At 36.4% G+C, this 27,553-nt stretch overlaps 1 protein-coding gene across 1 annotated transcript in view; it reads right to left on the reverse strand.

Moving 5' to 3' along the window:
- Nucleotides 1–24,960, reverse strand: part of USH1C (Usher syndrome 1C (autosomal recessive, severe)) — a 42,710-nt gene extending 17,750 nt beyond the window's left edge. The window contains exons 1-15 of the mRNA XM_010013755.1: nt 24,892–24,960; nt 24,516–24,583; nt 22,393–22,536; nt 21,775–21,913; nt 15,682–15,790; nt 15,554–15,578; nt 14,821–14,878; nt 13,980–14,074; nt 12,868–12,952; nt 12,393–12,452; nt 12,028–12,084; nt 10,043–10,185; nt 9,369–9,434; nt 6,282–6,406; nt 2,931–2,980 (exon numbers count right to left, since the gene is read on the reverse strand). Of these exons, the coding sequence (XP_010012057.1) occupies nt 2,931–2,980; nt 6,282–6,406; nt 9,369–9,434; nt 10,043–10,185; nt 12,028–12,084; nt 12,393–12,452; nt 12,868–12,952; nt 13,980–14,074; nt 14,821–14,878; nt 15,554–15,578; nt 15,682–15,790; nt 21,775–21,913; nt 22,393–22,536; nt 24,516–24,583; nt 24,892–24,960 (1,293 nt within the window). The remainder of the gene's footprint in view (nt 1–2,930; nt 2,981–6,281; nt 6,407–9,368; nt 9,435–10,042; nt 10,186–12,027; nt 12,085–12,392; nt 12,453–12,867; nt 12,953–13,979; nt 14,075–14,820; nt 14,879–15,553; nt 15,579–15,681; nt 15,791–21,774; nt 21,914–22,392; nt 22,537–24,515; nt 24,584–24,891) is intronic.
- Between the last annotated feature and the right edge of the window lie 2,593 nt (nt 24,961–27,553).

The following is a 27,553-nucleotide window of genomic DNA, read 5'->3' on the forward strand; positions in this document are numbered from 1 at the left end:
TGGGGAATTTTGATGGTTTGGGGCTTTTCTTTTTCTCTCTCTCCTTTTTTTTTTGTTTTTTTTTTTTAAGTGAAACATTTTTATACCAGATAAAAACATTCCAAACTTCAAGCTCAGAACATGAGTGTCTGCCTTGAAAATTTAATTACAGTCTGTGCAAGTATTGGATAGTCTTTTAAAAGAAAGTCCTAAGTCCACTTCCTCAGAAATCTGCTGGAAATTCAACCTTATTTGGAGGGCCTGTGCTCATTAACATAAGTTAGACAAGATAAGGCAGTTCAACTTTTTTGTTCCTCTGCAAAATTACAACATTAGGGCACACAGGCCTACTACAAAACTTTCAATTTTCATTCAGTTTTGGTTAGGTCTTGATTTGCCATCTCTCTGTTCTGGCGTTTCTATATAAATACAAGACTGACTGCTTTCAGGTGACAGATGCTCATGTATAGGTAGATGAATATTCTATGCATAATACACCTTCATGCATATGTCGCAAGCATTGCATGCCTTAATACAACCAAAATAAGCTCTTACAAAGGAAAGGCTTAGATCAGTGCAGAAACTGAGTTGCTCCCAGGAAAGAAGACTGCATCACAAAGACCAAGTAGCTCCTACATGCACTGGATAAAATCTACTCATGTCAGTGAATTAATACAGCACAAAGCAACTCTAAAATTTTACACGTAGAGTGCAACCGAAGGGGAAAATCACACAGTCTTTTTGGAGTCTTCTGTTCCTGCTGTCTTGGAAATACACCCTGCTCCTTATTTCTACTTTATCGATGTCACATTTCTGCTACCCTCTCCTGTTTGTAGTGGTAGGGCCTAGTTCATGTTGGAAAGCCCATGTTCTCCTTTCATTCATGAATAAGTGAAAAGGAGGAGCAGCTGGCCGCTTACTGTCTGTTATTGTCAGTGTCCAGAGAGGCTATGGCTTCAGGTTTGATTTGCTCTGCTCATTATCATCAGCTAGTGACTTTTCATGGTGGTTTTGTGAATGCAAAGAATAAACATGCTTCACCTTAGATAGATAGCATTATTTGTCTTCCTTCCACCTTCTACTTGTAATATTGATAATATTAGAAAACAGACATTTTCCCTGGCAACTACAAAAGCCAATTCTCTTAGTCATGTAGTTAGTTAACTGGAAATTTGTAGTGCTGATTTCAGTGGGATGTTGTCTATTGCTTCATTAATAAGCAGTGTTTGAGGGGGGAAGTGGGAGGAATCAATCATCACTGGAGATTAAAAATGTAACAAATTTAAGTAAAAAAATCTAGCTTTTCACGCTCATGTTTTAACATAAAGACAATTCTGTGGCCATGTTTAATTCAGGGATATTTAGTTTGTACTTTAATAACAATTATTAAGTGATATTATCTTATCCTTTAATACATTAGAAAACACGTTTAGTACTCTCTACTAAATGTAAATATCTGGCATGTCAGCCTGCTAGTATTGATATTTGAAAGAATACTGAATTTAAAAGCACACATGTCAAAGAGTTCCAGAATACAAACATGTATCAGACAATCTTAGCTGCATTTACAGCATTCAGATACAACAGAATGAGTCACCTTTTCCATCCACCTTCCCCATGGATTCAGTTTACCTCCTATCAATCATAGACATTTTTAGTAGAGAGTGAAATTTTGTTTCTAAACAAAACAAAAAATCAATTAGAAATTTGGAGTAGGATGAAAATTCATCACTTCCAGATTTAAAAACATTTCTAAAAGCAAAAAATTAAAAATACACCTTTTCAAGCTTCTAGTCAACACTGTGTAGTAGAGTTCAACAGGAACTAGGTATGATCTTCATTATTATATGCAAAGGTATTTGGACACTCTTCAAGCTATCTTTGTCAGCAGCAATACAGAAGATCACCTATTTGGGTGAAGAAACTTAGTTTTCATAACATCTATTTATATTTTTCAGATAGAAATCCTAACTGTACTGGCATTCACACAAGTTGCAGATCCATGATGATTTACAGTTACCAGCAGTACAAAATGGTATCAGACTGTACAATCATTTTCTATTCTCTATTAAGGATAAGAGGCATTTCCCGTCCACATGGAAGGTTAAAATAATAGTCCTAACTGGTGACACAAATACTTCATCTGCCAGACACTATCCTGACCCCCTCAGAAACCTTGAGCTGTCAGAAGACAGCCATATGAACTCTTCTTGACACTTCTACCCCAGTCAATTACCATCAGCCATCACAAAAAAACCCAAACCAACAAATTGCCAACAAAACACACAACTGACAAAACCTCTAATAATTGGAAGAAATTAAGAGAATAAAGCAACAGCAGCTATAAAATATTGTTTGAAACTCTAATAATTTGAAACTGCAATCCTTTAGCAGCAACTCTACAGATATAAAAGTATTCTATCAAGCTTAAAGACTTCTGGTTTTTTGTTGGATTTTTTTTTCTCATTCTGTGTGATGTACATAGAATCATAGAATAGTTAGGGTTGGAAAGGACCTTAAGATCATCTAGTTCCAACCCCCAGGCCTAAAAGCTTTTTTGCCTTCAGCACTCTTCTTCCTGGGAGATTTGCAAAGGTATAATTGGGGACTGCATACTTGGTTTCCATTGAATTTTTGTCACTCTACTTTTTTTTAACACATTTTTCTGAAGACTTCTGGAGAACAACAAGACATGCACTGCCCACTTGTACTGAAGACCTTCTGCGAAGTATTAATATATAATTCCCACTGCAGCAGGCAGAACTTGAAAGTCCGAAGAATTCTAAAGGACAAATCCAAGCAGATGCATCCCAAATGCATCTTAATTTGTGCACGCATTAGAAGAAGCAGCATTTGACTATAAAGAATGTCCAGTAATATCAGAGAAGAAGGAAAAAGAGGTATTAAAATTCAAATGCACAGCAAACAAGTTTACACAGCAAACTTTGTACCTTGCGGATTGTGGGAAATTTTCCTTCATACCGATAAAACCATCCAAAAGCTACAAAAGGTAAAGGAAAAGTTTTTTCAAGAAAAGCCAAGGACTGGTTCAGATTCAGACCAACCCATGTTGATAAGTGTAACTGATGTAAAATTTATTTGAAGGCACAACACTAAAGGTTTGATATTACACAACGATGACTTCTGGATGACTTCTGATCAATTGTGCTTGTACATTTATGTTTTCCTTATTTTACTGATACGTATTTTATGTTAAATAAAGCAAATACAAGTACTTTTCACACAGAACCATACAGCCATATGCATTGCTAAGATTTCTATGCTCACAGTCTTACTCTTTACACTTGTGAAGCCTTAAAATGAAACAGGTATTCAAATGCTTTCAAGCTTGTGGCAGAACACAGTGGTAATTGAGGAGGAAAAAGAAAAAAAGAAAAAAAAAGCTCCATTTCCTAGGATAAAATATTTCAAGCCAAGTGCATAAATATTAAAAAACATTATTGAGTAAAATTATACAAAAGAATCTGTTACTATGAGGTTAGGTAAGAAACACCCATAACACGCACAGGTCTCAATATAATCCACTTTTCTGTAGGACTGACAGATTTTCCATTTGTATCAAGGTATCTTTAGAAAGCAATGACAACAAGTGTGTCATAACCTTTCATCATTTACCAAAGGACCACTCATACTGCTATAGCAAAACTAAATTATCAGTTCAGTGTCAAGACTGACTGTCAGGAGGAAGCAGAACACAGGAAGAGTCTGAATTAGGATAGGAAGTCAAGGCTGAGCGGCAAACCTGTTTGTCCTGCTTCATGATCACTTCATCCATGTCATCTGTTTCAAGTTGGTCATGTGCAACTCCCTTTACATCTACTAGAGAGACAAAGGAGGAAAGGAATGAGGAGATAGAAATGACAGACTAACTGGAGATTCCCATGAAATGAGAAGATCAGCAATGTCTGACTATAATTGTCCATGAAATAAAATGAAGGTAGCAATGGGTTATTTAACCAAATAATTGAAGAAAGGGAGAAAGGAAAAAAAGAAATTAAAATACAATAAAAGAGGTCCTGCTTTAACCAAATTAATTTCCAACCTCCTCCAAGCTCAAGGAGCATATGGCCAATTAGTCTGCTCTGCTCTGAATGGAAGCCTGCATTGGTAGGTGGCTTCTTCTGTAATTGGCTAAAATTGGATTTTGCAAATGGATGAAAGATGGTTGCAGGGGGGGAAAAAAAATATTTCCCCATTTCAGTTTCATGAAAATTTAAATGATTTTCCCAAAGTCACAAAGAAAAAATCAGGTTAAGAACTGACCCAGGTCTTCCTTCAGTTATGTAGCAAGCACTTTCCACCTTTTCCTTTGTCTAAGACCATTTTAGCACATTCTCCACATACTACCTATAGCTTCCAGTTTAACTTCTTAACTGACAATTAAGCTCCAAGCATCTTCAATTCCTTTGGACAAGTAAGTCAGACTTACACTTTTGGGCAGTTCTTCATGGAAAAGTTGCAGTGTGCAAATAGTACCTCCTCAGTCTCTTGACTAATTCTGAAGCAGACTACCCAGTGATATCAAATCAATTTTCAGGCTGTGCAGACTACAGCCTGTTTGTGAAAAATTTGCTGCAATGGATGAACAGAGGAAAAAGACAGGAAAAAAGGACAGGAGAGGAAAAAGAGATAGATTCAGTAAGGAAAATGATAGTAGGAGTGGAATAGAAAAAAACCCAGAAAGTAACGAAAAAGTGTTTCAAAGTCTGCAGATAATATCTTAAATAGACCATCTGTCAGAGTGGAAAAAATACCCTGCTTTTTCAAATGCTTTTTCAAACTAACAGATCTGCTACTATACACAGTAATTCATGGAAGCATGCCTGCATTTTGCAAATTCTTAGAAATGTATGTAGCTTTCCCACGTTTAGGTCACTAGGAGTTGATTCAGAAGTTCTGAATGCATGTGTTTATTAGTACATGCTTATGTGCTTTGCTATCTAAGCTCTTAGTATTCAAGATCATTTTTGCAACATCATTATAACATCATCATTTCATTTTCAAGACGGTTGTCAAAAGAACATGAACTGAAGAAAGTGATACCCAGAAAAATGATGTGGTAGATACTTTAGCCAGAGAAGGAATAAATCAGATACAAAAGGCATGCTGGTAGTCACTGATTCTTAAGAATCTTTGATTACTCCACTTTGTTTAGTGTCTACCTCTTGTTTAGCAACTACTTCCGTTGCATTTTATATGACACTCCACATTTAAGTTGTTTACTCAATTAATTTGTTTACTCCTCCTCATGGAACGGAAGCAAGGGAGCTTCAAGACATTCCTACAGCTCCCAAAGTCTGCCCAATTAAGAGGGCTGAGGTCCTGAAGAAGAGATCAGAGTTTTTCCAGAAGCTAAATAAAGCCATTTTCTCCAAGCCAAAAATGGATTCCATATCTACCATTTTTAGTTAGAAGCAAGCAGATTAAAATACTCAAAACCAGAGTAAGGGAGAAGAAAAAAGGTTACAACAGTAATAGTGAAGCACATTCTTTCACTCCAAATGAGACTGCAAATCCAGTACTAGTTTTCTACCTCCAAATACTCCACCTCCCAGGATCTCTTCTCAGATATAAAAATGATGTTAAATTATTTGCCGATATGATTAATACAGACAGCTCAAAGAGGATTATAAATGAAAGAACAAACCCAAACACTTGTCTCCTCTTCTTCATGCCTTCATTTTGAAAAGGAATAAAATGCAGTAACCAGATGCCCATAAAACCTAAAATATTACTTATTTCTATAAAGGATATTTTCTTCACTGAGACGAAAGCACTCATACGTATAAAACTTCACATTTGAGTATCAGCCTATCCACAGAGACATAAACACATAATCATATATCATATAAAAAATTCAGCACTACTTCCATTTGGGCATGTAGGGGAAATCAGCATGTCTACTAATGCAAAAACTACTCTGTGAAAAGGCTGACAGGCCAAACACTGAACAGAAACACCCGAGAAAGGAATGCACCAAAAACCCAAGCTCAAGAGGTTGATACTTCAGCCAATTTCTTAGTGAGCTTTATTTTTTTTTCTTTTTTCTGCTGCTGCTGATTGTCAAAAGCATGACTGTCTGAGTTGATACAGATTTCGTGAGCTAGGTACCTGTTAAGTAAGAGCCATTAAATTAATCTATCATATGCTTTCAGCCTGCTGAAAATAACCAAGTCTTACCTAGCTTGGCTTGGATACAAACTGGTGATATATTCCATACAGCTCAGTGATGTATCTGACAAATACTTTCCCTATGAAGGAGACTGAAATCAATGACTTACTTTTGTGTTTGGAACGAGGGGCAGGGTGCACTTCTGCAGTTACAGTTCTTAAAGATTTGGCAGGTTCTTTAGGACCCCAGTCTTCTTCCCACTCCTTTTTAAATTTCTCTTCCTCTGCTGTTATTCTATAAGGAAAAAAAAATAAAAAAAAATGGAGCTAGGAATTCTGAGTATGAAAACAGCAGCATCAATATAAATTAATAACAATTACTTAGTGTTCAGTGTGCTTGGGGTTTTTCTATTTAATATGAAGCATAATAAAATGCCCCTTCCCCCAAACTAAATTCCTTTCATGAATCTAAGTTTCATTTACTAAGACACTAAGATACTTTGTAAAATTCAATGTAATTGAGTATTCTTATTTAATATTGAGACTTCTAAGGCCAGTTATATAAAACACCTGCACAGATATTAAGCCCAGAGTGATACACTACAATACTGTCACCTTAACTGAAGCCAAAAATCCATCTCTCAACTACTAGTTTTAATTTTTAGAACTGAGAAGTTATCTATTAGAAAAATAGTCAGTTTTAACTAAAATATTAAGTGACAGAACAGCAAATCTCAAGTAGTTTACAAGAGAAGTGCCATATAACCTAATAGCTTGTAGCTTCATATATGGTGCCATTAAGTGATTCAAGACCTATTCTTGTCTGTAGTCTGTCTTGAACTGCTCAACTGATATAGAGTGCCGAAATTTACTGGGTCTTAGTCTATATGATGCTATTTATACTTGGATTATCTTTTGCATCCCTAAATTAGCTGAGGTAAATTTAAGAAATATCCACATGTGGGCAAAGCACTAGTAAATCTATAGCTGAAGTCAGTATTCAAATTCGGAGGCACAGTCAACAGCAGGGAACATTGGACAGAGTGTTTTTACATGTCGTTTTAATTAAAAAACAAAGGGGTTACAATGTAATTTTAAGTACACAGAGTTTAGAACCATTTAGGCATGTTTCAATTTTTTTTGCCCCCAAAATGTGTGCAGGATACTAATAAATGGTACCATGAATTTATACAAGCAATTCCTGCAGAAAGGATTTTAAAAATAGAGCAAAAACATCCTCAAAAACTGTTAATACAAAAAAGCATTCTATTCTAGTGAAACTGCCTGTCTGCAATTGCTTATTGAATCTAAGCTTTAGGATGAGTCCAAGTTCCCATACTATCGTCCTCCCTCCTCTACATCAAGGAGATTGGCACGGACTTAACAGTTTGGATTGTAATATGGAAAAGCTTAACAACTGCCGGAGCAGCACTTGGAAATTATACAAGGAGTATAAAGACATGCTAGCCCTTAAAATGAGTAGCCTTCAAGGCAGCCTACTCATGAAAGTACCCCTGGGTGAGTAAAGATGCACTTAGTTCAGAAGGATACTGCAGATACTGAGTATTTATTATGACAGGCAATCAGGATTCAGAGAATAAAATCATTCTTCACCTCTGATGGTCTGGTTTTATAGCAGCTTTCCATGGCTATTGCAGGGATTTCTACAGTAGACCACAATAAGGAAAAGGATATCTATTCCCCAGGAATTAGAAAAGGAAAACATTTAAGAATTCATCCACGTTTGCAGTAGAGCCTATAGCAGGACTGTCAGAATATACTTCTGTTGTCACAGCTGGGGAATGTATTCTTTTTTGCACCTCACAAATTTAGAAATCCCTGCACTTTTTCAATCAGATAATTTTAGCTAATACAAGTACATGAAAAGAGACTTAAGTGAATGAATATGAAGTAAAAGTAATTTTAGCTAATACAAGTACATGAAGAGACTTAAGTGAATGAATATGAAGTAAAAACTGTTTAAGATGTCAAAGTGCAAAGCTGAATACTTCAGGGTCAATCTTAGCTCTAAAAGGCTGCATTGAAACAGATATTGTGCAATTTCACATTATCTTTCATGCAATTTCCCAACATCATTTAAAAGGGAAATTAATTACTGTGATAACAATGTGTTATAGTGGTTAAATTTAAAGTTCCAAGTGTAAAACAATGCTTAAGTTATGTTTATAGTACTGCCTTTATTATGAAACGATCTTTGAATATATCTACTACCTAGATTCACAGATTTTTAAACCTAGTGTAGACTGTGATAAAAAAAAAATAAATCAGATTTCCTGAATAAAATAGGTTCTAGAACTTCTTGCTTTTGGTGCCACAGTTTTAGTTTAATTAATTCTCTCCTTAGAAAAGTAAAAGCCTACTGAAAATCTATGATGACTGAAATTTCCACTCAAGACAACATTATATAGTCCTTTTCCTAATTTAAATCTACAAAACTTTTGTTTTCAGAACTGCCTGATAAACTGAAAAGGCAATCAAATTCAGTGTTACGAACACTTTTACAGACCATGAACAAACTACCTGTATTTGGTCGGTTTGGTTTTTTCATATAAGCTAAGAGGATATGTCATCAAGCCCCTGAGTATATGCATGTTTTCCAACTCTTTTGTAATTCTTCTCTGTTCCTTCCCTGATCCATTTCCTTGAAGTATTAATTTCCTTTTTTTTTCTGTTAGAATTAAAAGTAGTAATTCAGCAACAACTCCTTCCCTGATCCATTTCCTAGAAGTATTAATTTCCTTTTTTTTTTGTTAGAATTAAAAGTAGTAATTCAGCAACAAGAGTAAACAATTTATGACCATACAGAACTTCCTTAAGTTTCTATATCCATTTGTAGCATTTTAAAATAGAGTAAACAATTTATGACATACAGAACTTCCTGAAGTTTCTATATCCATTTGTAGCATTTTAAAAATAAGCACTCAACTTCAATTTCATATTGAATTTATTATTACCATAACTCTCATGTTTTCCAGGTGCTGATTTTCAGATCAGTTTCCTATCCGTAACTGTGGTGCACTTAATCCCTCATGTTTTCCAGGTGCTGATTTTCATATCGGTTTCCTATCCGTAACTGTGGTGCACTTAATCATATTCATTGGACCTCATATTTAGCTAAATGGAAATATCACACAACGTTGTTACTAGAAAAGAGCATGCAGAATGTTTTCAGCCAGATCTAATATGTACGGACCCTTTCTCAGGCAGCATATTGCTTAAGTGAGCTGTTTACTTACTGTTCTATTTCTCTGCGATATCTCTCTTCTTCCTCTGCAGCCTTCTGGGAAATCTCCAGTTTTCTTCTATATAAGAGGAATTAGGACACCATGATAAAAATACTATTTTCTGAGTACGAGTTTGCACAAATTGCTTCAGCATATAGTTGGTAAAAGATACAGATGATAAGTACCTATGCACTCAGAGAAAATGCTCCTTTTTAAAAATTGTCTTTAAGATACCAAGGATCCAATATACTTTCATAAGAACCCTGAGGACATTCATTACCAGCTCGAGAACAAGGGCATATTATCTATTTAACTCTTTAAGACCCTGTCTCCTTCTGAGACAGTTCCATAGCATGTTATTTTAAGAGGATAAAATTTGTAACTGTCCTACTAAAAATAAAGGAAGAGGGAATGGCATCACGAAAATAATTAACATCACACTGAATCATAGGGGTATGACAGCTGGGGAACAAAGTAGCCTTTCTACTCCAGAAGTATTTGCATGATATCAACCCTGAAAACCCAGAACATCAAGAGCACCACAGAATAAGAATTTATAACAAAGACTCCACAACAGCAAAATTAAGTTGATCTAAGTTGGGAATCTTCTCACAGTTGCTCCTGTCTTCCATCCCTTTTTCCAATCCAAGGTAAATTTTTCCAACTGTCCTATACAGTGTCCTTACAATCTCTCTTTCTCTTGCTGCTCTTTGATGATTTTGTTGGTCTCCAGTGCAAGTCGCTTCTGATGCATTAACTCCTGGCGTTCCTGCTCACGAAGACGTGCTTCTCTCTGCCTTTCTTCTTCAGTCATGAACAGCTCCTTTCCCTGCAATCAGAACCACCACCCAAATCAGTGGTAAAAAGATATCATGAATGTTGTTCTTCTAGGAAATAATTCAAAAGTGATTACACACTAGCACATCTGCTATTTCCTCCTATCACTTTTTCCTGAGGCATACTTTCTGGAAGACCCTGAAAGGTCTGACCACTTCATTCCAAAGAGCTACTCCAGATTCAGTCTCAAAGTTATGATGTGCTAAACACCTCAGAAGAAGCATTCAACTATGAAAGTCAGCACTAACAGCATAGGGGTCATGCCAAAGACAAGCTTAGTGTGTCACCCAGAAAAAACTCTACATTACACTTTCCTGAAACTTTATTGATCAATGCAATGCTAAAGAACAGCACATTGCACGAATCCCAGTGTGGAAGACATCTATATGGTTACTGCATTTTAATGCTCTTGTGCCTGGCTGCTGTGGAAACGTACCATCGTTCAGAGAACCCGAATACAGGGACTGAACATTGCCAAAAGGTTACATAGTTGATGTGCTTCAGTTTTTGTTCCTGTTTCGTTTGCTTTACAGTTAAGACACCAGCAATATATTCTATTCAAGAAGAATATTTCCATGGTGCTATGAGTGGAACACTTTGATAGCATTCATCTAAGTTTCACAACTGCAATTAAAATCCCATGTTAATTAAGAAGGCAGGACTTTTCATGTCTCTAAATCTCAACGTAGACAGCTCGAACAAAAACAGGCAGTGAAGAATGCCTCTGCACCACAGTCTTTGCAGACCAAAAAACAGAAGTAGAGCAGCTGTTTCCTTTGGCAATCTCTTCTTTAGAACTAATATGTGTATTGAGGAAAGGAAAGACATGCAAGGTGAAGTAGGGTAGATCAAAAGATTAATCATTTTATGGATGCAACTCCAGTAGTACACGCTTGAGTAAACCCTATTTTTTCTAAGAGCTGGTAACATATCTGGGAGCTGAAACTAAGTCCTTAGGGTGCTGAGTTCCAGAAGCTGAATCAACTAGTCTGGAGCATTTGTTGAAATAACCACTGACAACACCTTTAGATAGCTGCATCTTTTGTTACTCTAAGAGTAGCTTAATTAAATCACAAATTCCTTAATATAGCTGCACAGTATACATGAGGACTTAGAAGTAGCTTAAGTGATTTCTTAAATCTTGTTTTCCCTATTTAATTCAATTGCAAGTCAATTAGGAAATACCATTTTTGATTAGTCTATGGAACTTGAGTATCCTCTTGTATATAGCTATACTTTTTACTCTACGAAGGATTAAAGCAGTAAAAACATTAAAACATTTAAAGTCATACAACTCAGTGGAAAGATTTAATTAATTTCAGCTGACTTTAGATTAGGCCCTAAAGGCATATTGTTCTGTTGTACAGAACAGTGGAAAACGACAAATGGAACAAATTTCAATGTTTTGATACACTACAGAGATCAGATAAACAGTTACACAAGGAATTAATCTGGAATAAGACTAAAACATCAGCTATTTAGGACAACAAATTAATTCACTCCAATCCAATTCACCTTTATTGTTTCAGCAGCTCTGTAGAACAGAAGCTCTCAAACATGGGAAACCATTACAGTAAGGTTAATTTCCATTCCTTGTCAAGGGAATGGTTTTGTACTGGCCAAGAGTCATGAAACTGTTTTATACTGAAAATACTGTGGACAGTTATCAGCAAAGTAGTCAACAGCCACTCAACATTGCCCTGGTTTGACAGAATTTAGTGATAGAGACATTATAAAGAAATACAGCTTTACTTCTTACCTATTGGGTTTTACCATTTATTTGCCCATATGGCAATTTTCACAAACGTTCTGCTTTTATAAATATACTACTTACCGCGCCGGCTACCACAGAGATAGTCAAAGTACGACTACTTTTGAGCACTCTGACAGCCTGCAAATTAAAACAAACAAAAATCAGTCTGAATTAAGTGATAAAAGGCCCAAATATATATATACACACACATACACACACACACACACACATGAAAGATGCTGATTGTCTAAGCTGGAATTTCCAGAAGATCTGCCTGAACTCAACAGGACAGTAGGTATTCCAATCTCTAAATACCCATGTAGCATACACAACCTCTTTGGTTAAGCAGCTCAGTATCAAACATTTTTTTGCAGCCAGCAGAACCAGACACATGCTTTATAAGCTTACAACTACGAATTGAGGGAACTAGGAAGACTTGATCTTACCTCTTTATGATGCACATTAGAAAAGTCCACTCCGTTTACCTCAACAATCTGATCACCAACCTAAAGGAGTTAATTCAAGTTTTAGTACAGAGGCTGAATTAGTACATACATTAGATGAAAACAAAAAATACAGTTTCTAACATTCTAAATACAATAATCATAGGTACTACAGAGTAAAAGCGGAGCAGACCATAAACTAGCCAGGCTTGCGCATCCTCCTATATTAGCATTTTCTACTGCCACTGTTTGAGACCAAATACTGTGCTTGATGGGCTATTGTTCTAACCCTGGAAAGCACTCTCATATTCTTAAACTTCAGGAAACTCACTTCATTTGAAATGTAACCACAAGGTATTTCTTTCCAATGGAAAAAACCTCCACAGCTTGTGACTTTACAGTGGTCCAGAATCCCTGAAGTACTAAATACCAAAGAAGATTTCCTTGTGGTACCTACCTTGGAAGGTGGCATACTTACCTCTAAGCCCACCTCTGCTGAAAGAGAACCCGGCTTAACATTGCTGATAAAAATGCCTGGTTTTTGTGTTGGGCCACTGGAAATACTGATGTAATATAAAAAACAAACATTTATAGGGTAGTATTTATACAGTAATACAGTGTAAAGTCTTAGTTGGTTCCCCCCCTCCATTTGTTTCCAGTTAAAGAATATTTGTGTGCTATTACCCTACTCTGAAACAAACAACAAACAAACAAGCATGTAACACAATGAAGAATATTAATTGCTTATACATTCACTCACTGAACTGCGGTGTACTCTATATATAATTAAATGGTATTTTGCAGGATTATTTACTAGAAAGCAAGAATGGTGTTTCAACTATAGGCCTAGAAACTTTAAGCTACAGTCTTGGGCCCAAAGACAGCAGTGATTTTGGAGATAATATATCCAGCAGGTGACGGAACTACCCTCCATGGTTTGTAAATAATTTTTCAAAATCTTCAGATCTTCCAAATAATATAAAAAACCCCCTTATGCTTTAGAAAATATGTTGTGCAGTTAAATCTTGATAATGTCAATTACATATGTCTAAATATAGAAGAAATCCTACCATATCTTTCTACCTCAAACACTCCATAACTAGCTGCAAGGACATGACACTGAGAAGCATCTGTTCGTATTTCTAAAAATCTAGCAAATTCAACATTACTTTTAGGAACTGGATATAGCAGTGGATGGCTTCTCAGTCACAGAAAGCAGTCTAAGTTCCAGGAGTGAACCTGAGAGTGGACAGTGCTGGAACTTGCTATGTCACAGAGCAGTATATAAAAGTATTTTGAAATATAAATGCATTTAAAAGATCTAATTCCATGACAATTTGTATTATGTCACTTCCAGCCTACTCTTACTTTTAAAATTTTTGTTTTTAAGCCAGAACTTATAACACAGGCATTTATGATTACATATTATTAGACAAAGGTGTGCCACAGATATCCTCCTGTTCCAGTTTGCCTTCCTGACCCAGCGTGGATCTCCATTTTCTTGATATGATATTAATGAAGAGTGGAAATAGCTGCCTTGGATGTCTCACTTAATAAGCCAGTGACATTAAATAAGAAACATGTACCCACCTGCATCCCATGCCTTTTGTACCGATCAAGCTAATGAAGACTTTCTTCTCTTTATTGTCTCTCCCTCCAGAAGAAGCAAGACCAGCAACACTGCCCTTTCCTTCCTATAAGGGGATTGAAAAATGGAGCAGATGTTACTCTGTGTGGAACTTGTATCAAGACTACTACAGAACTTCATTAAGCCAGGATCAAATCATGCCAACATCAAGATAAGATTCTTCAAAGGACCCACTGGAGAAGAATGTCAAGTAAAGTCATTTCAGTGGAGCTGTATGGCTGAGGTGAAAGACTGAAATTTTCTTTCTATTTGGAGAAGATTGTTTAGTCAAACTTTGCCTTCAGAAAAGGATAAAGGAAAATTAGAGGAAAGTGATACAGCAAAATAATAATTTAGATGTTCCCTGACAAAAGAGCTGGAAAAATACATGATAGTGCTATTTCTTCCTGAAAGCAAAAGAATGGTAATTGTGGTCTCTGTTTTCACTGCTGCAACCCATAGAAGTCGCTTGCATTATACCTGCCATTCCTCCACTAATACAGCTAAGATAAGCCAAATAGTCTGTTAAAGATTTATACAGTAGAACTGTAGCCTGATAAGTTAATAAGCCAAACCAAAATACAGATGAATAAAAGAGATTTCATTTGTATCCTGCCCTTTCCTTACTTAATGATGCTTAGAATAATTTCACATCACAACAAATGTTTCTCCCACAACACTCGTAACAAGATACTGCATTACAGAAATACATACAATAACTTCTGTGATAAGGTCAGAGCAAAAAGTGTTTCAGAACCATTAGACATTTCCAGAAGACATCTTAATAAAATATTTATCTCTTACCCCAGAGTCTGACACAAATTGGTCCACATACTGCCATTTAAGGGGTTCATCTGCAGAACTAGAAGGAAAAAGTAATTTAAATTAATGGGGACAAAATAAATGTGAATGTATTAAAGAAGCAGCTTTGGAATGTGGCCTCCTATTTTGCATTCAAATTCCTTTGGATACCATCCACAACTATTGGTTTATTTTCTAGATATTTAAATAGAACAAACAAGCATACAACTATTTAGACTAGTAAAGCTGCTCACACATAAAATTGAGAAAACCACCTCAAATGAAACTATTTTGGGTAACTCTAAGAAAGACTGTGAAAATAACCCAAACAACTTGAACAGTTTACATAAATGTCTATGAAGAGAGACACTCTGGGAAGTGTCTTAATGTTCCAAAAAATTGGAAGAGGATAATAAATTTAAAATCTTCTAAGTTCTGAAGAAATCCTCAAATATTACGTACACAGAGAAGCAGTGGAGCTCTCTGTTAAGATAGGTGCACTGATAATGAAATTTCCATGTAAAATGCATGAATAATAAGAAAATAGAATTTAGTTCATTTGAGTAGGCAAGTGTCATAAAATCTGCCTGTATATCACAATGGATGTGACATTTTAGTCAGCTACAGAGATGCCCATTCACACATTTTCAAATATACAGATGAACACAAAGGCTCTTCAGATACTGAAGAGGCAATGTGAAAATGAATCATCTGTTTTCAGATTAAATACCATTACCTTTTGACAGGTATCATGCCAATATCTGAAAAAGAAAAACACTTTGTTAAGTAACACTTTCTACAGATCACCAGCAATCTGTTAACAGCAACCTTCAGTGATACAGGTGATTTTTTTCTGTTACTTACGTCTTACTTTTATGGACACTATTTTCTTTGTACGAATGAGATTTATGACTTCTTCATGTGTGCACGATGAAATGGAATACCCATTTATACGAACTATCTCATCTCCAACCTAAAAGATGAAAAGGATAAGAAAAAAAAATAAATTGTGAATTAACATTAAAAGATTTTTAAGCAATGATGTAATCTGACAATCATTTTGATGCAAAGGTTTGATAATGCTGACTCCCGAATACTTTTCAAATTTCGGGTAATGTCCAACCAAAATGCCACTCTGATAGTTCACAGAACTTTTCTCATGAACATCAAACAGAATAGGAATTTGTTATTAATCAACGAAACTTTGTGTGCCTCCTCACAAATATGTCTGGTTTCATGGCAGTATTATCCCTAGCTAATGATCGCCTAGCATGTTCCACTTAAAGTGTCAAGCTGCCACATTTCAGTTTAGGCTTGAGTTTTCCATGCTGGTATTTGCATCAAGCTGATTTCAAGTGTCAGCAAAGCTAAAGCACCTAGTTCTAAACATCAAAATTTGGGTGGAATGCATTGTCACACTCGTTAAAAAAAAATCTACAATTACTTTGTTGAGAGGCTCTGTGCTTTGGAACTTTAAAGTTTTGAAAAGGTCTTTATACTACGAATCAAGATTTTAAAACATTTTCATTGGCGAAAAAGTTTAGGGGAAGAGGCAGGTTCATCATAACACGTTTGGTGAAAGTTACTTAAGATAAGACTCTGGCTATACCAGCTCTGATCTGAGGGGAACTTCCCTTTCATCCACTTGCTTTGGGTCTGCTGGTGCACCAGCCACTGGTACCAAGATCAGTTGTGAAACACTTTCAACTGCAGCTGCAGAAGATCTGAAGAGTTAAGCTCTTCCAGAATGCAGGAGGCACAGGAGACTCACCAGGAACACAAAAGGATGAGAGGCTTCATTCAGCCCTAACCACTAAGGTGGAGCAAAAAAAAGTGACATTGTGCAAAACACACTATCTGCTTTCGGAATTAAAGACTCCGTTGCAATATTCACAACAATATTACAATAAATATATTAACCTTTAACATGTTTGTTAAGACTGTGACACCTTATATAACTGTGACCCTAATTTTTAAAAAAATATTCTAATTTTTTTTTTTTTTTTTAGCCTGATACTTCCATTCTCCCCGATAGAAACTTCCCAACATTTCTGTCACTGGAAGGACAGAACCATTAGTCAGTCTGAGCAGGTGATCTAGTTTAGCTACACAGACTAAATGACACGGCGTATCCAGTGTTTTCTCCATCACCCCAGCTTGATGGGAGTATCTGTGCTTGAAAAAAAGCAAAGAAGCCACAGTTGAGCTCACTGAGGACAAGTTCCCTTGTGCCTTGCTAACCGTTTTAAAGGAAAAAATGGGCACAGCTGAAGAGTTCTCTGGCACTGCACAGCTCAGCACCAAAAGCCTAAATCTGCATCACCACAACTTATGTGAGAGGAGGGAGTGTAACTGGAAGTAGGCATTCCTCAGTATGGCCTGTATCTTAGAGACAGTCATATTAACACACACCTTGGGTGTCAGGACATTGGGCATGCCATCACCTTCTGCTTGTTTTCTGGAAGTATTATCAAATCTTCCTACTGTGATCTGTTCAGCTAAAAACCAACCAACCAACCAAGCAAGCAAAAACCCCAACCACCCAACAAAAAAACCCAAACCCCAAATAAATCAATTTATTTTCTTCACTTTTCACACACTTTCCTACTTCGGCTGGGAAGTGCTATATCCTCTGCGCACACAACTTTAACACTGCTCTACCAGCATAGCTCATATAGCACCGTTTCCTCCCCACTGAACTTAAAGATTTTCATGTGACACAACGCAGCACCAGAAGCCTACAAAAGCAAAGAGAATGAATGCAGTACGCGACTGTCCTGCAGGAACGAACACACTTGCAGAAGCTGAACATGGCTGTGGTCCCCAGCCCCAACCGGTGGGACTACTGCTCCCCCTGCTGGACACATAAGCCAGTGTGCAGTTTGCAGCCCTCTTAAGAGCTTGACTGTTTCCATTTTAGCCAGTAAGATTTTTTAATATGATGTTTCGTAAGAGCTGAAATAAGTCAGTACTGATGGCTTTTGAACATAAAACCTCTGGTAAAAATGCAGAAGCGGAGAAGGAAAAGTGGTTTCGTGTCACACACCTGACAGCTCTTCCTATGAGGGAACACTTCAATTTATTCCAAACTGTATCCACCCACCCATGCACCCCACAGGCCTGGTGGCCATGCCACTGCAGTCCTCCTTCCCTTGGAAAGACAAACACCATATTTGCAGCTAGTCTAGAGCAGTTCCATTGCCCTCAGCACTGCAGGAAACCCATTGTAAATACCGTGGGTTTAGGACTGGGACTAGGACTGGCAATGCACTTGTACTGCCAAGAAGCAAAATGGCTCGAGATAAGTCAGACTTATGGCACTGCTCATAAAGACTCTCAGACTGTTTCAGATTCTGCTGGTTATTCTAGGAAATGGCAGGAAAGCGAGTGGTGACTGCTTTTCAAAGGAAGCTTGAGTTCATCAGTAATAAAATGTTCAAAAAGCTTCCCCCATTCCCATCTCTGGCTTCTCTCTGGATTACTCACTTGCAAAAATACCACAAGTTTTTTCATAACTACTTAGCCTCAAGCATCAATCTTGACCTCATTTGGTCTACCTAAGACTTTTCTGTTGCTCATACATATTTGTTGTTGGTGGGGCTTTTTGTCTGTCTTTAGTTTAGTTCAAGATTCCCTCTTTTATTCACATCTTTTGCGCCATACAGGTTGTAACAGACCACGGAGCCTGGGTTTGCACAAACCCAGCTTTTTAAAATGGTAACCTAACCTACTGTCATTAACTGCAATGTCTTAACACCCAGAAGCATCAAGGTTTTAGGACTGCAAATGGCGATGCCATTTGTGAGTCTCCATACAGCTTCTGTATCAGCAGAACTAGTGTTGCATTGAGGATGTCATCATTCACTGAGAGTCTCATATCTTTTAGTGTTGTATTCTCTCCCTAAGAGGCACACAGTTACAAAATTATAAATGCAGCCAAGAGCATGTTTTATTTTTTCATCCCATGTGGGAATGAGCTTTTCCCATATAGATATTTTTAATACTTCTCTTTGCTGAGCTTCAGAAATGACACAAAAAGACAGTCTAGTATTCTTCACTCATCCTAATGACATCTGTATTGCTGACTGACAACATATGACCGATGGTGCTTTAGAAATACCTCAACCTAGGCTGAACCACAGGAGACATATAGATGTGTAACAAACTGCTGCCCTTTAGAACACTCCAACAGCTTTTCTTCCACAAAAAAAAAAGTGCTCCTACCGTGAGGTAATTAATAGGGTTTTTTCCAAATGTTTTGTTACTTTTGTACTCGTATCACTGTATGCCAACCTTCTGAATCAAAAGCAGTAGAAACGAAAGTCTGCAGTGAAACTTATTCTGTTATATAGCAGTTTCCCCTTTCCCTATCAAGCAGGGACATGACAGACTTCCAAAAGAAAAGCTGCAAGCCTAACTTCACCCAAGTAAAATGCCCATTATTTGTAACTTTTAACATGAGAAATATAATATTTAGTACTTCCAGGAAGCTGAAGGGTTTTTACATAACAGTATCACTGTTTCAAATTTCTCATTTTGTATACTTCTTCCACTTTCATCATTCATATTAATCTCTACCTCTTGGTATTCAACAAAATCCCAGACATAAGAATCAGAAAGGGAAGTGGAGAGGGGAAGGTGCAGAACATTTCTTCATGAAAGGACAAAATACTTACTTGCCTCTTAGAGAACCTGCAATCGAAAAAAAGAGTCAAAACTAAAATGCCTCAGTGAACCTTTGTGACTATTCAGCCATTTTAATCTAACTTGGAAACTACTTCAGGAAGAAATCATGCAAAATGAATCAGATTGTTTGGGGTTTTTTTTAAAAGCAGCAGGACGTAAAACTGATGGTCTAATAGAAGATCATTATACTTTTCTCAGACAGCATTTTTGAGGTAGAAAATGTGTAGAGATTTAGTTAAATAAAGCAGGTGGGTGAAATTTCAGAAGCAGTTGGCATTACTGTGAGACGGCAATTTAGAACAATGGACTGACTGTCAGCTCTTGTTATTCACTCAGGTTCAGAAAGTGCCTAGTGCCACCTATTATGAAGGCACTTTAGGCTGAGCTTTAACACCACATATCAAAAAACATAAGTCAGTTATATGAGCTGCAAAGCACCATCTGCTCATATTAATACATATAACCTAACCCTAACAAATTCATAGTCAGTCTCAAGCATATTTCCCCCTTACTGTCCCTATTTTGTCTGCCAAACTCTAACCATGCTCTGAGTTGCAGTACAACCCAGTCCAAAGATGCTTTACAACCCCATTCACTTTCAGCAACATGTAGTACAATGACCTCGGTCCCAGAAAGCCAGAAAAGCCTTTCTGTGTACTGAAAAAAAAGAATGGCACCCTTACAGTAGCACAACAACTGAGGATAACTCTGTATCTATCCAATGTGTCAAAACAGCCTGAAGTGAGCAGAGATACTTGATGGTTTAAGACAGTGGCTATGAAGTACTTTATTTCTCATCATCATTAATGCCTTCTAGTATTTTCCAGGAGATGTTTTCAAGACCCATAAATGACTGGTCTTGGTCCACACCATTTCCTGTGGAGATACTCACTAGCAAATCCCATGTTTAAAAGTAGGCTACCAATACATCCAGCACAACATTTGTGGTGTCCTATACCACCCTCTCAATTCTAACTAAATACAGAATTTGTGGGGGTGTATTCCCTGAATTTATGGGTTTCAAAAGGAGTTTCTCAAAGCATCCAGGGAGCCAGTCATGCATCTGTCCAGAGCAGGCTGCCAGAAGATTAGACGACTTCCATGGTGATTCTGAATGGGATATATAGGTATGAATGCTCAAAAAGGGCAAGTGCATATATGCAAACACAGAAATTTTAGAAACATCTCCACATGAATTATACAAACATGGAACCCTAATTTTGACTGCTTTGTCGACAGAGAATTTTTCTTTCTTTTAATCTAAGAGAGTTGTGGGGTTACACTGAAGCATATCTATGAAAAACACTAGTTTAATTAAACACTATAGTGAATCATGCCAGTCTAACACATTTTGGATTAAATATTGCTATTAAATATAATCCTTAAACACTGATATTTCCAACTATTCACACTCAACAATTAAAATTAGCCAGGCATATTTGTCTTGCTACTTAGAAACACAGACCTTTAATACACCTTATCAACTTTGAAAGCTCAGAAAGATGCAGACATTTGCCACAGCAACTGCTCAATTCTCTCTTCACCAAGACATGTGTACAAGAAATGAAACATTCAAAAAAGAGCAAAACCAAAAAATGCAAATTGTGTAACTTCTGATTTAGAAATAATGTGTTTCTATACATAATTATTTTTACCAGCCTCGCAATGGTTCATGTATCTAAACTTTAATCATTGAAAGCACAATTCTGTGCAGTACAAAAGATACCACAAATGGTTTAAAATAGATTCTTCCTTTTATATACTTCCATTATGTAAACCAACCCCTCCACAATTTATACATGAAGTTCAAATGAAAACTTCATTATACAAATCATATCTGTGCAAGATAGAATTAACATTTTTAGTATTTATATGATCTGTTCCATATTTAATCAGGATTTGGAAACTTAAAACACTCTGCCACAGTCTAGTTAGAGAACTTTATTTCCATCTGTTTACATTTAATTATTGGAACTCATGAAATAAAAACACTCCAGAAAGCCATTTTATCTGTAACTATCACAGTCCAATGAAAAAAGCTCTACCTATCATTAAAAACAGTGAAAATAACAGTTTTAATGACTTGATTCACCACTGGTATAATGGTATTTACTACAGCCTTGATTTCCATGTTTTATGAATTTTATTACAAGAGACAAAGAGCACCTTAGAAATAGCTAAATATTAAAGAACAATTCTTGCTGACCACTTCCCTGACATTATAGAAAAAGGCTTTTTGCAGCACAGCAGCCATGAATGTAATTTGCTTACCTGAAGTCCAACATTGTCTGCCTGTCCTCCTTTAACTAACTGGGAGATGAAGAGGCCACAGCTAAATTCCACTCCACCTCTCACACTAATTCCAAGTCCTTCAGGATGTAAACGATCCAATCTCACCTCTTTCAGTTTTCTGCAAAAAAAAGATACTCAACTATTCAGCTGCATAAAACTTTGTGGCAAAAATGTTTTATATAAAAGTTATGCATTATTTTTCTCTTATAACATTTAAGTATAAAAAAAGCAATCTGACTGAAGTTTGGAAGGATGTGTGAGAGCTAAAGCCATCACATATTTTTTGTAAGAAAAGACATCTGCAACTATTGAAGTTGTCTACTTCCAGAGGGTTAGATCTGTAAGATTTTTTTTGTTATTATTAAATGCAGGGAAAATGAGAAAAGATTGTTTCAACTGGAAAGCACTGGTTTTTACTCCCTTTCTCTGCTTTTACTAGATTAAACTACTTGATAAATGATTTCAGGTAGCTCAGAACTGTACAAAGATAGCAAAAGTAAAATAATTCTGCCCAGCTCTACAAACGTGACTAATATTTTACTCAGAATTTATCTGCAAATTCAGTCAGTATTTCCTGCTTGTTCTGCATTCTCTTACCGTGATCTTTTGGGTGTAAGCTGATCATATTCTACCTGGTGTTTTAAAGGGATAAGTGGGCGGATGACATCAAATAGAGGCAATCTGCTTGGTTCGTTAATCACAAGTTTCAGGTCCCCCACAAGTACTGGGAGATTCATAGATCTGCAAAAACACGGTGAGAAAACAAGCACAGGTAATCAACACAAAGCATTCTTTAATAATATGCTGCACATTTGGCTTCAATATTTGTATATCCCTTCAACCTACTAGAAAACTTATTTACACAGATGTTGATTTAGCCAAAGCAAAATAGCCTCTGACAAAACACGCCTTTTGCAAGCAAAGATGAATGAAAGCTATCTGCTTCAAAATAACTGAAATCTCCTATATATTGCCTTTATCTTTTAAGGTCACGCACATCATTTTTACAGGTAACACCTTTCATTTCATTCTCAGAGTCCCCAAAAGACTTATGCAACCATTTGGAAATAATACTTCCCAGATCAGATACACTTGCCTACTAGGCTTTTGTTTCCTCCCTAGTTAGGAATCCTTCTAAGTAGATCAAGGCTACAAGCTCCTTCCTTTCCTGAAATTAGGGGACCGACAAATTATTTTGATCCAGGAAAGAAATCACAGTACTCAGTAGCTTGAGCAGACTTGGTTTGAGTCTTGGACTTTTTTTTCAAATCAAAATTGAAGGTCCATCACCCAATAACAATAAAAAGTAAAAATATACAGAAGTTAAATGGCTGTGAACATCTGTTTTATGAGAATTATCAAAAGTAATCTCCTTGATATTGTCAGCACTGAGATAGCTATAGGTCTAGAAAATGTTCTTTGTTGCAAGAGTAGAAGGAACAGCTCCCTAGAGTTCAGTGGAGCTATTCCTACACACCATCTAGATAAACTTAGTCTGTATTATTTGCTGTTCTCTCTCTCTTAATTTGCACTTTCTGGCATACAATATTTCTGAGGCATATGCAATGAAAATACAGATCAGGAATGCATATTACATGGGATTAGAGGTCAAATACTTTTGGAAATGCTATTCACAGTGAAGCAGACATTAAACATTAACTCCAACAGCAATTGCATGTAATTTTGCCCTGGAATACTTTATAATGTATTCCAAAAAAGTGACACATTATCAACATATGTTCACAGAGATACTGCAAATTTTGCTCAAGTCATTGCAATTTTGGAAATTGAAGAAAAGTTACTATATGCATTGTTAATTTTGTAACTGCAAGAAGATTTTAAATAATTAACAGCTACTGCATCAACTGGCTTTCTAAACAGGCTTTATGAATGGAGAAGCAATTAGACAGACCTGAGTGAAACTGAATCAGATATGCAGCTGAATACACCCATAACTATAGCTCAGTGCAAACATCTGATGGAAACATCTACATTTCAGTCAGCTGAGATGGTATTAAGATATGAATGGAAACAATGTCTATCAGAGCCTCTTGTCTATGATGAGTGGAAAATACATTCTCATCTTCTTTGAAAAATAATGGATCAGAGGCTGATCTCATTTGCAATGATACAGGTCCTAAGCAACCGTGGTTTAAATCAGTTCAGTATAAGGACTGGTAATATGCCTATCACCTTACCTTTTTCCCCCCCACTATGTTGTAATAAGCCAGTTGTTAAACACGCCAAACAGATTCCCAACCTAAATTTTTTCCGCCTTCAGATAAAGCAGTTGCAAATAAATTCTTAGCTGAATAATTAGAAAAAACTTTGAAAAGCAAACTCAGTGCAAGGCTCATTTGCAAATAAATAAGCATTACTTGGAAATATTAATGAATTTTATTAATGCTCTCTTTCTGTTTCCTCAGAACAGTTTTTATCATCCAGGTGCCTTTTTTCTCCCCAGTAAGAACCAACAAATTCTTCTACAAAACTTCCAAGTCGTAAACCAAATGAACTCTATGGCTGATTACAGATGCTCCTTCCCTGTCTGCAGGCTATGGTGTAAAAATACAAGACTTCACTAAACAGGATAACAACTATTACTTCAACTACTTATCTAGTAGTATATAGAAAGACACTTAAAATCTTGAATATTTACTCTTTACATTTAAAAAGCATTAGTAAAATCCTACACAAACATATACAAAGCTAGATCTTACTGGTGGTACATCCGCAGCACATCATAAAGGTAGTCCTTCTCTGCTTCATTGTCAATTAGCAGATTAACCTGGAAGCCCAAGGACATTATTATAAATCTCTGACTGAATAGCCACAAATGTTGAACATAGAAGACTTTGACAAATTCTTAAGCCACAGAGCAAATATTTCAACAGGGAAAGACGTTTTTTTGGGGGGGGAGGTGTCAGAGATAAACACAGTTTTGCAACACAGCATCACCTCACAGTGTCAAACTTGCAACAAGATTCTAAAGTCGGTATTACAACAACTGGACAACATGGTAAATACTGATACATTCTGTATGCTAGATTTCCCCTCAGCAGTAATATTATTACAATAATATAATATTTACCTTACCTGATAATCACTGTACTGTTGTATAAATGTTTTCAGAAACCTTTTTGGCCATTCGTTAATATAGCACATGCTGTCACAGATAAAACTACCACACTGAGGTGATTATAATCTATGTTCTGCCGTCCAAACCACTGATTTCGGCATCTCACTTATAACATTATGCAAACTGCTACGTTTCTCTTCCTCTTTGCTCCAGCTGCTAACTGACAGAATTTGCTAGTTAATCTTTCCTCCCCCACTAATAGTACGTTTACCTAAACCAGTGTCAGATTACTATGCCTGCTCTTGGATAATTACAGTAAAATAAAACAAACAAACAAAAAAAAAACACCTGAAGAATTCTCATATGCTGAGTTTAATTTATATTCAGTGACAGCAAGACCCCCACTGATCTTACAGTGAGAGGACACATCACATTAGTTCTACATTTGGACAAGCTTAATGTTTAGGAAAACAATTTACATCTGACCTAAAGGCTAATATTACTGTGACGTGATGTCTGAGGATCAATTTGCATACTTAAAGAAAGGCCATTTCTTTCTTATTATATTTCAGTTCTTATTATATTTTATATAAAGGCCATTTCAGTTCTTATTATATTTTAAACTAAATACATGCTTCATATTCACTTTGTTCCTTCTGGGTCTCTAAAGCCAGCAAGACTCCACATACAGGTGGTTTTTTTATTACTTGTCTCCTCTGGAAAAAGACATTTTTTAAAAGCTACATGCAGGACAAGACTGTTTGACAGTAATACTAGCGAGTAAACCAATTTATTCACAGTCAATTTCAAAACACAGAAGAGAAAGTCTGCCTTAAAGGAAATAAAATAGTTGTAATCAAAACTGACTGGTTCACCAATATTGTATATAGACTCAAGGCAAGGTGATACATGTAAAACTAAGTCCAACACCCATTTTTCCCTTCCCCATCAGGAAAAATACAACATGTAAATCAGCTTTGGTTCTGGTATACAGAACTCAGTCTCTACTGTTAGCTAAGGTACTGGATAAACAGTGTCTCATGAAGAACATCAAATGTTTAAGCACATCAGCCCTACACACCAAAGAACAAAATCATCATCTCTTCTCCTGATTGGGAAAGCAACCAGTAGCAACATTACATTTTACTCCTGATATGCTAGCTGATGGACACATCCCCACTCCCTCTCAGGAACTGGAGGGCTACATCTAGATTCTGCCATTTTTTCCTCAAAAAACACTCAATCTTCCTGTTTGATTCCTGCACTTCTCACCCTGCACCAGCAACTTCTTTGTCCTCTGACAAGAACAATCACTCAAGTAACTTCTTATATATACAGAATGCTATAGCTGGGTTAATTTTCCTAGCACATTTATGTAATTAGGTCATTCTTTTCCTGCTTCTTTCTATTCCATCAATTACCATTTCCTTGTAGCCACCTGCATCTCCTACCATTCTCCTAATTCATTAGCTCCTTGGGACAGAGTCTTAGTGTAGACATACACTTTATCTAGGCTTATCACCAGCTTTTAAGAGCTGACCCTACTTTCATAAATCCTAAAAGATCATGCCCCTGCACGTTAAGGGGAAAAAAACCCAAACCAACAAACTAAACCAACAACAAAAACAAACCATCAGTGGTGACATGTTGTAACTTGGATCAGAGAAGTATTTTAGTATCTATTTCTTGAGAAAATAGTTGTGGAGTTATGGGATAGATGATTTCACAGCTTTTAATCCAAGAATATTGAAAAAAAAAAATCTGGACACAGTCCTGGGCAGACTGCTTTACATGTCCCTGCTTCAGCAGGGGTGTTGGAGCAGATGACCTCCAGAAGTCACTTCCAACCTCAACCTTTCTGTGATTATTTAAGGGTATCTTCATATTAGTTGTATAATTTACGATCCTAGAACACAAAGAATTGCTTATGGTCTGTTTCTCGCTATATAAATTGCACTGCTTTTCCTAGAAATAAATTAGTCATCACAGAAACTGCACCTGCACACAAAAGAAAAATAAAATCTGGCAACAAGTCTATGAAAAGTTATTCAGTAGAATAGAAGTCGTGGGGGAAAAAAGGCACTTTCTGGAGTGGACAAAGTTCAGGTTACGGTAATACACTACTGTAGCACTAGCCCAATCTGTCAGTCTTCAAAGAATAATATAAAGGTGTATTTAAGCTACAAAGCCTTTGAAAAACTATTCAGAGAAATTGAAGAACTAGCCAATTTATTTGTGTATATTAAATATTTTGCACTGCTACTTGGTTGATAGGGAGAACTGATTAAAATTACTAAGAAAAACAAATAATAAAGTAGCAAGTAATTGAGGAAACTCAGATCCTGTGGCTGAAAATTTTCACTGGTCTGACACAGAAAAAGTAAGTATCCAAGACATGAAAATTACTACAGAAGCCATTAGAAGCATGATGATACAAAATAAGTTAAAGGGAAGACCTATTCCAGTTAATTCTAATTCAGATAGATAAAGGTTTTACTCAGATATGCATCCTACTAATTTGCAACAACATGTGCTATAATAAGTCTTCTGTTATCAGGGGTGGGACTAGACTGATTTATGAATTACAGCAGCAATGAAAGAGAAAAGGTTTAAAGTTCAAGACGGTAATCATCTCCCTAGGAACCAGAGTCTTCATAGACGCGTTGCACAACCCACTTT

Source organism: Nestor notabilis, unplaced genomic scaffold (genome assembly GCF_000696875.1).
Source record: "Nestor notabilis isolate BGI_N333 unplaced genomic scaffold, ASM69687v1 scaffold8314, whole genome shotgun sequence".
NCBI lineage: Eukaryota > Metazoa > Chordata > Aves > Psittaciformes > Psittacidae > Nestor > Nestor notabilis.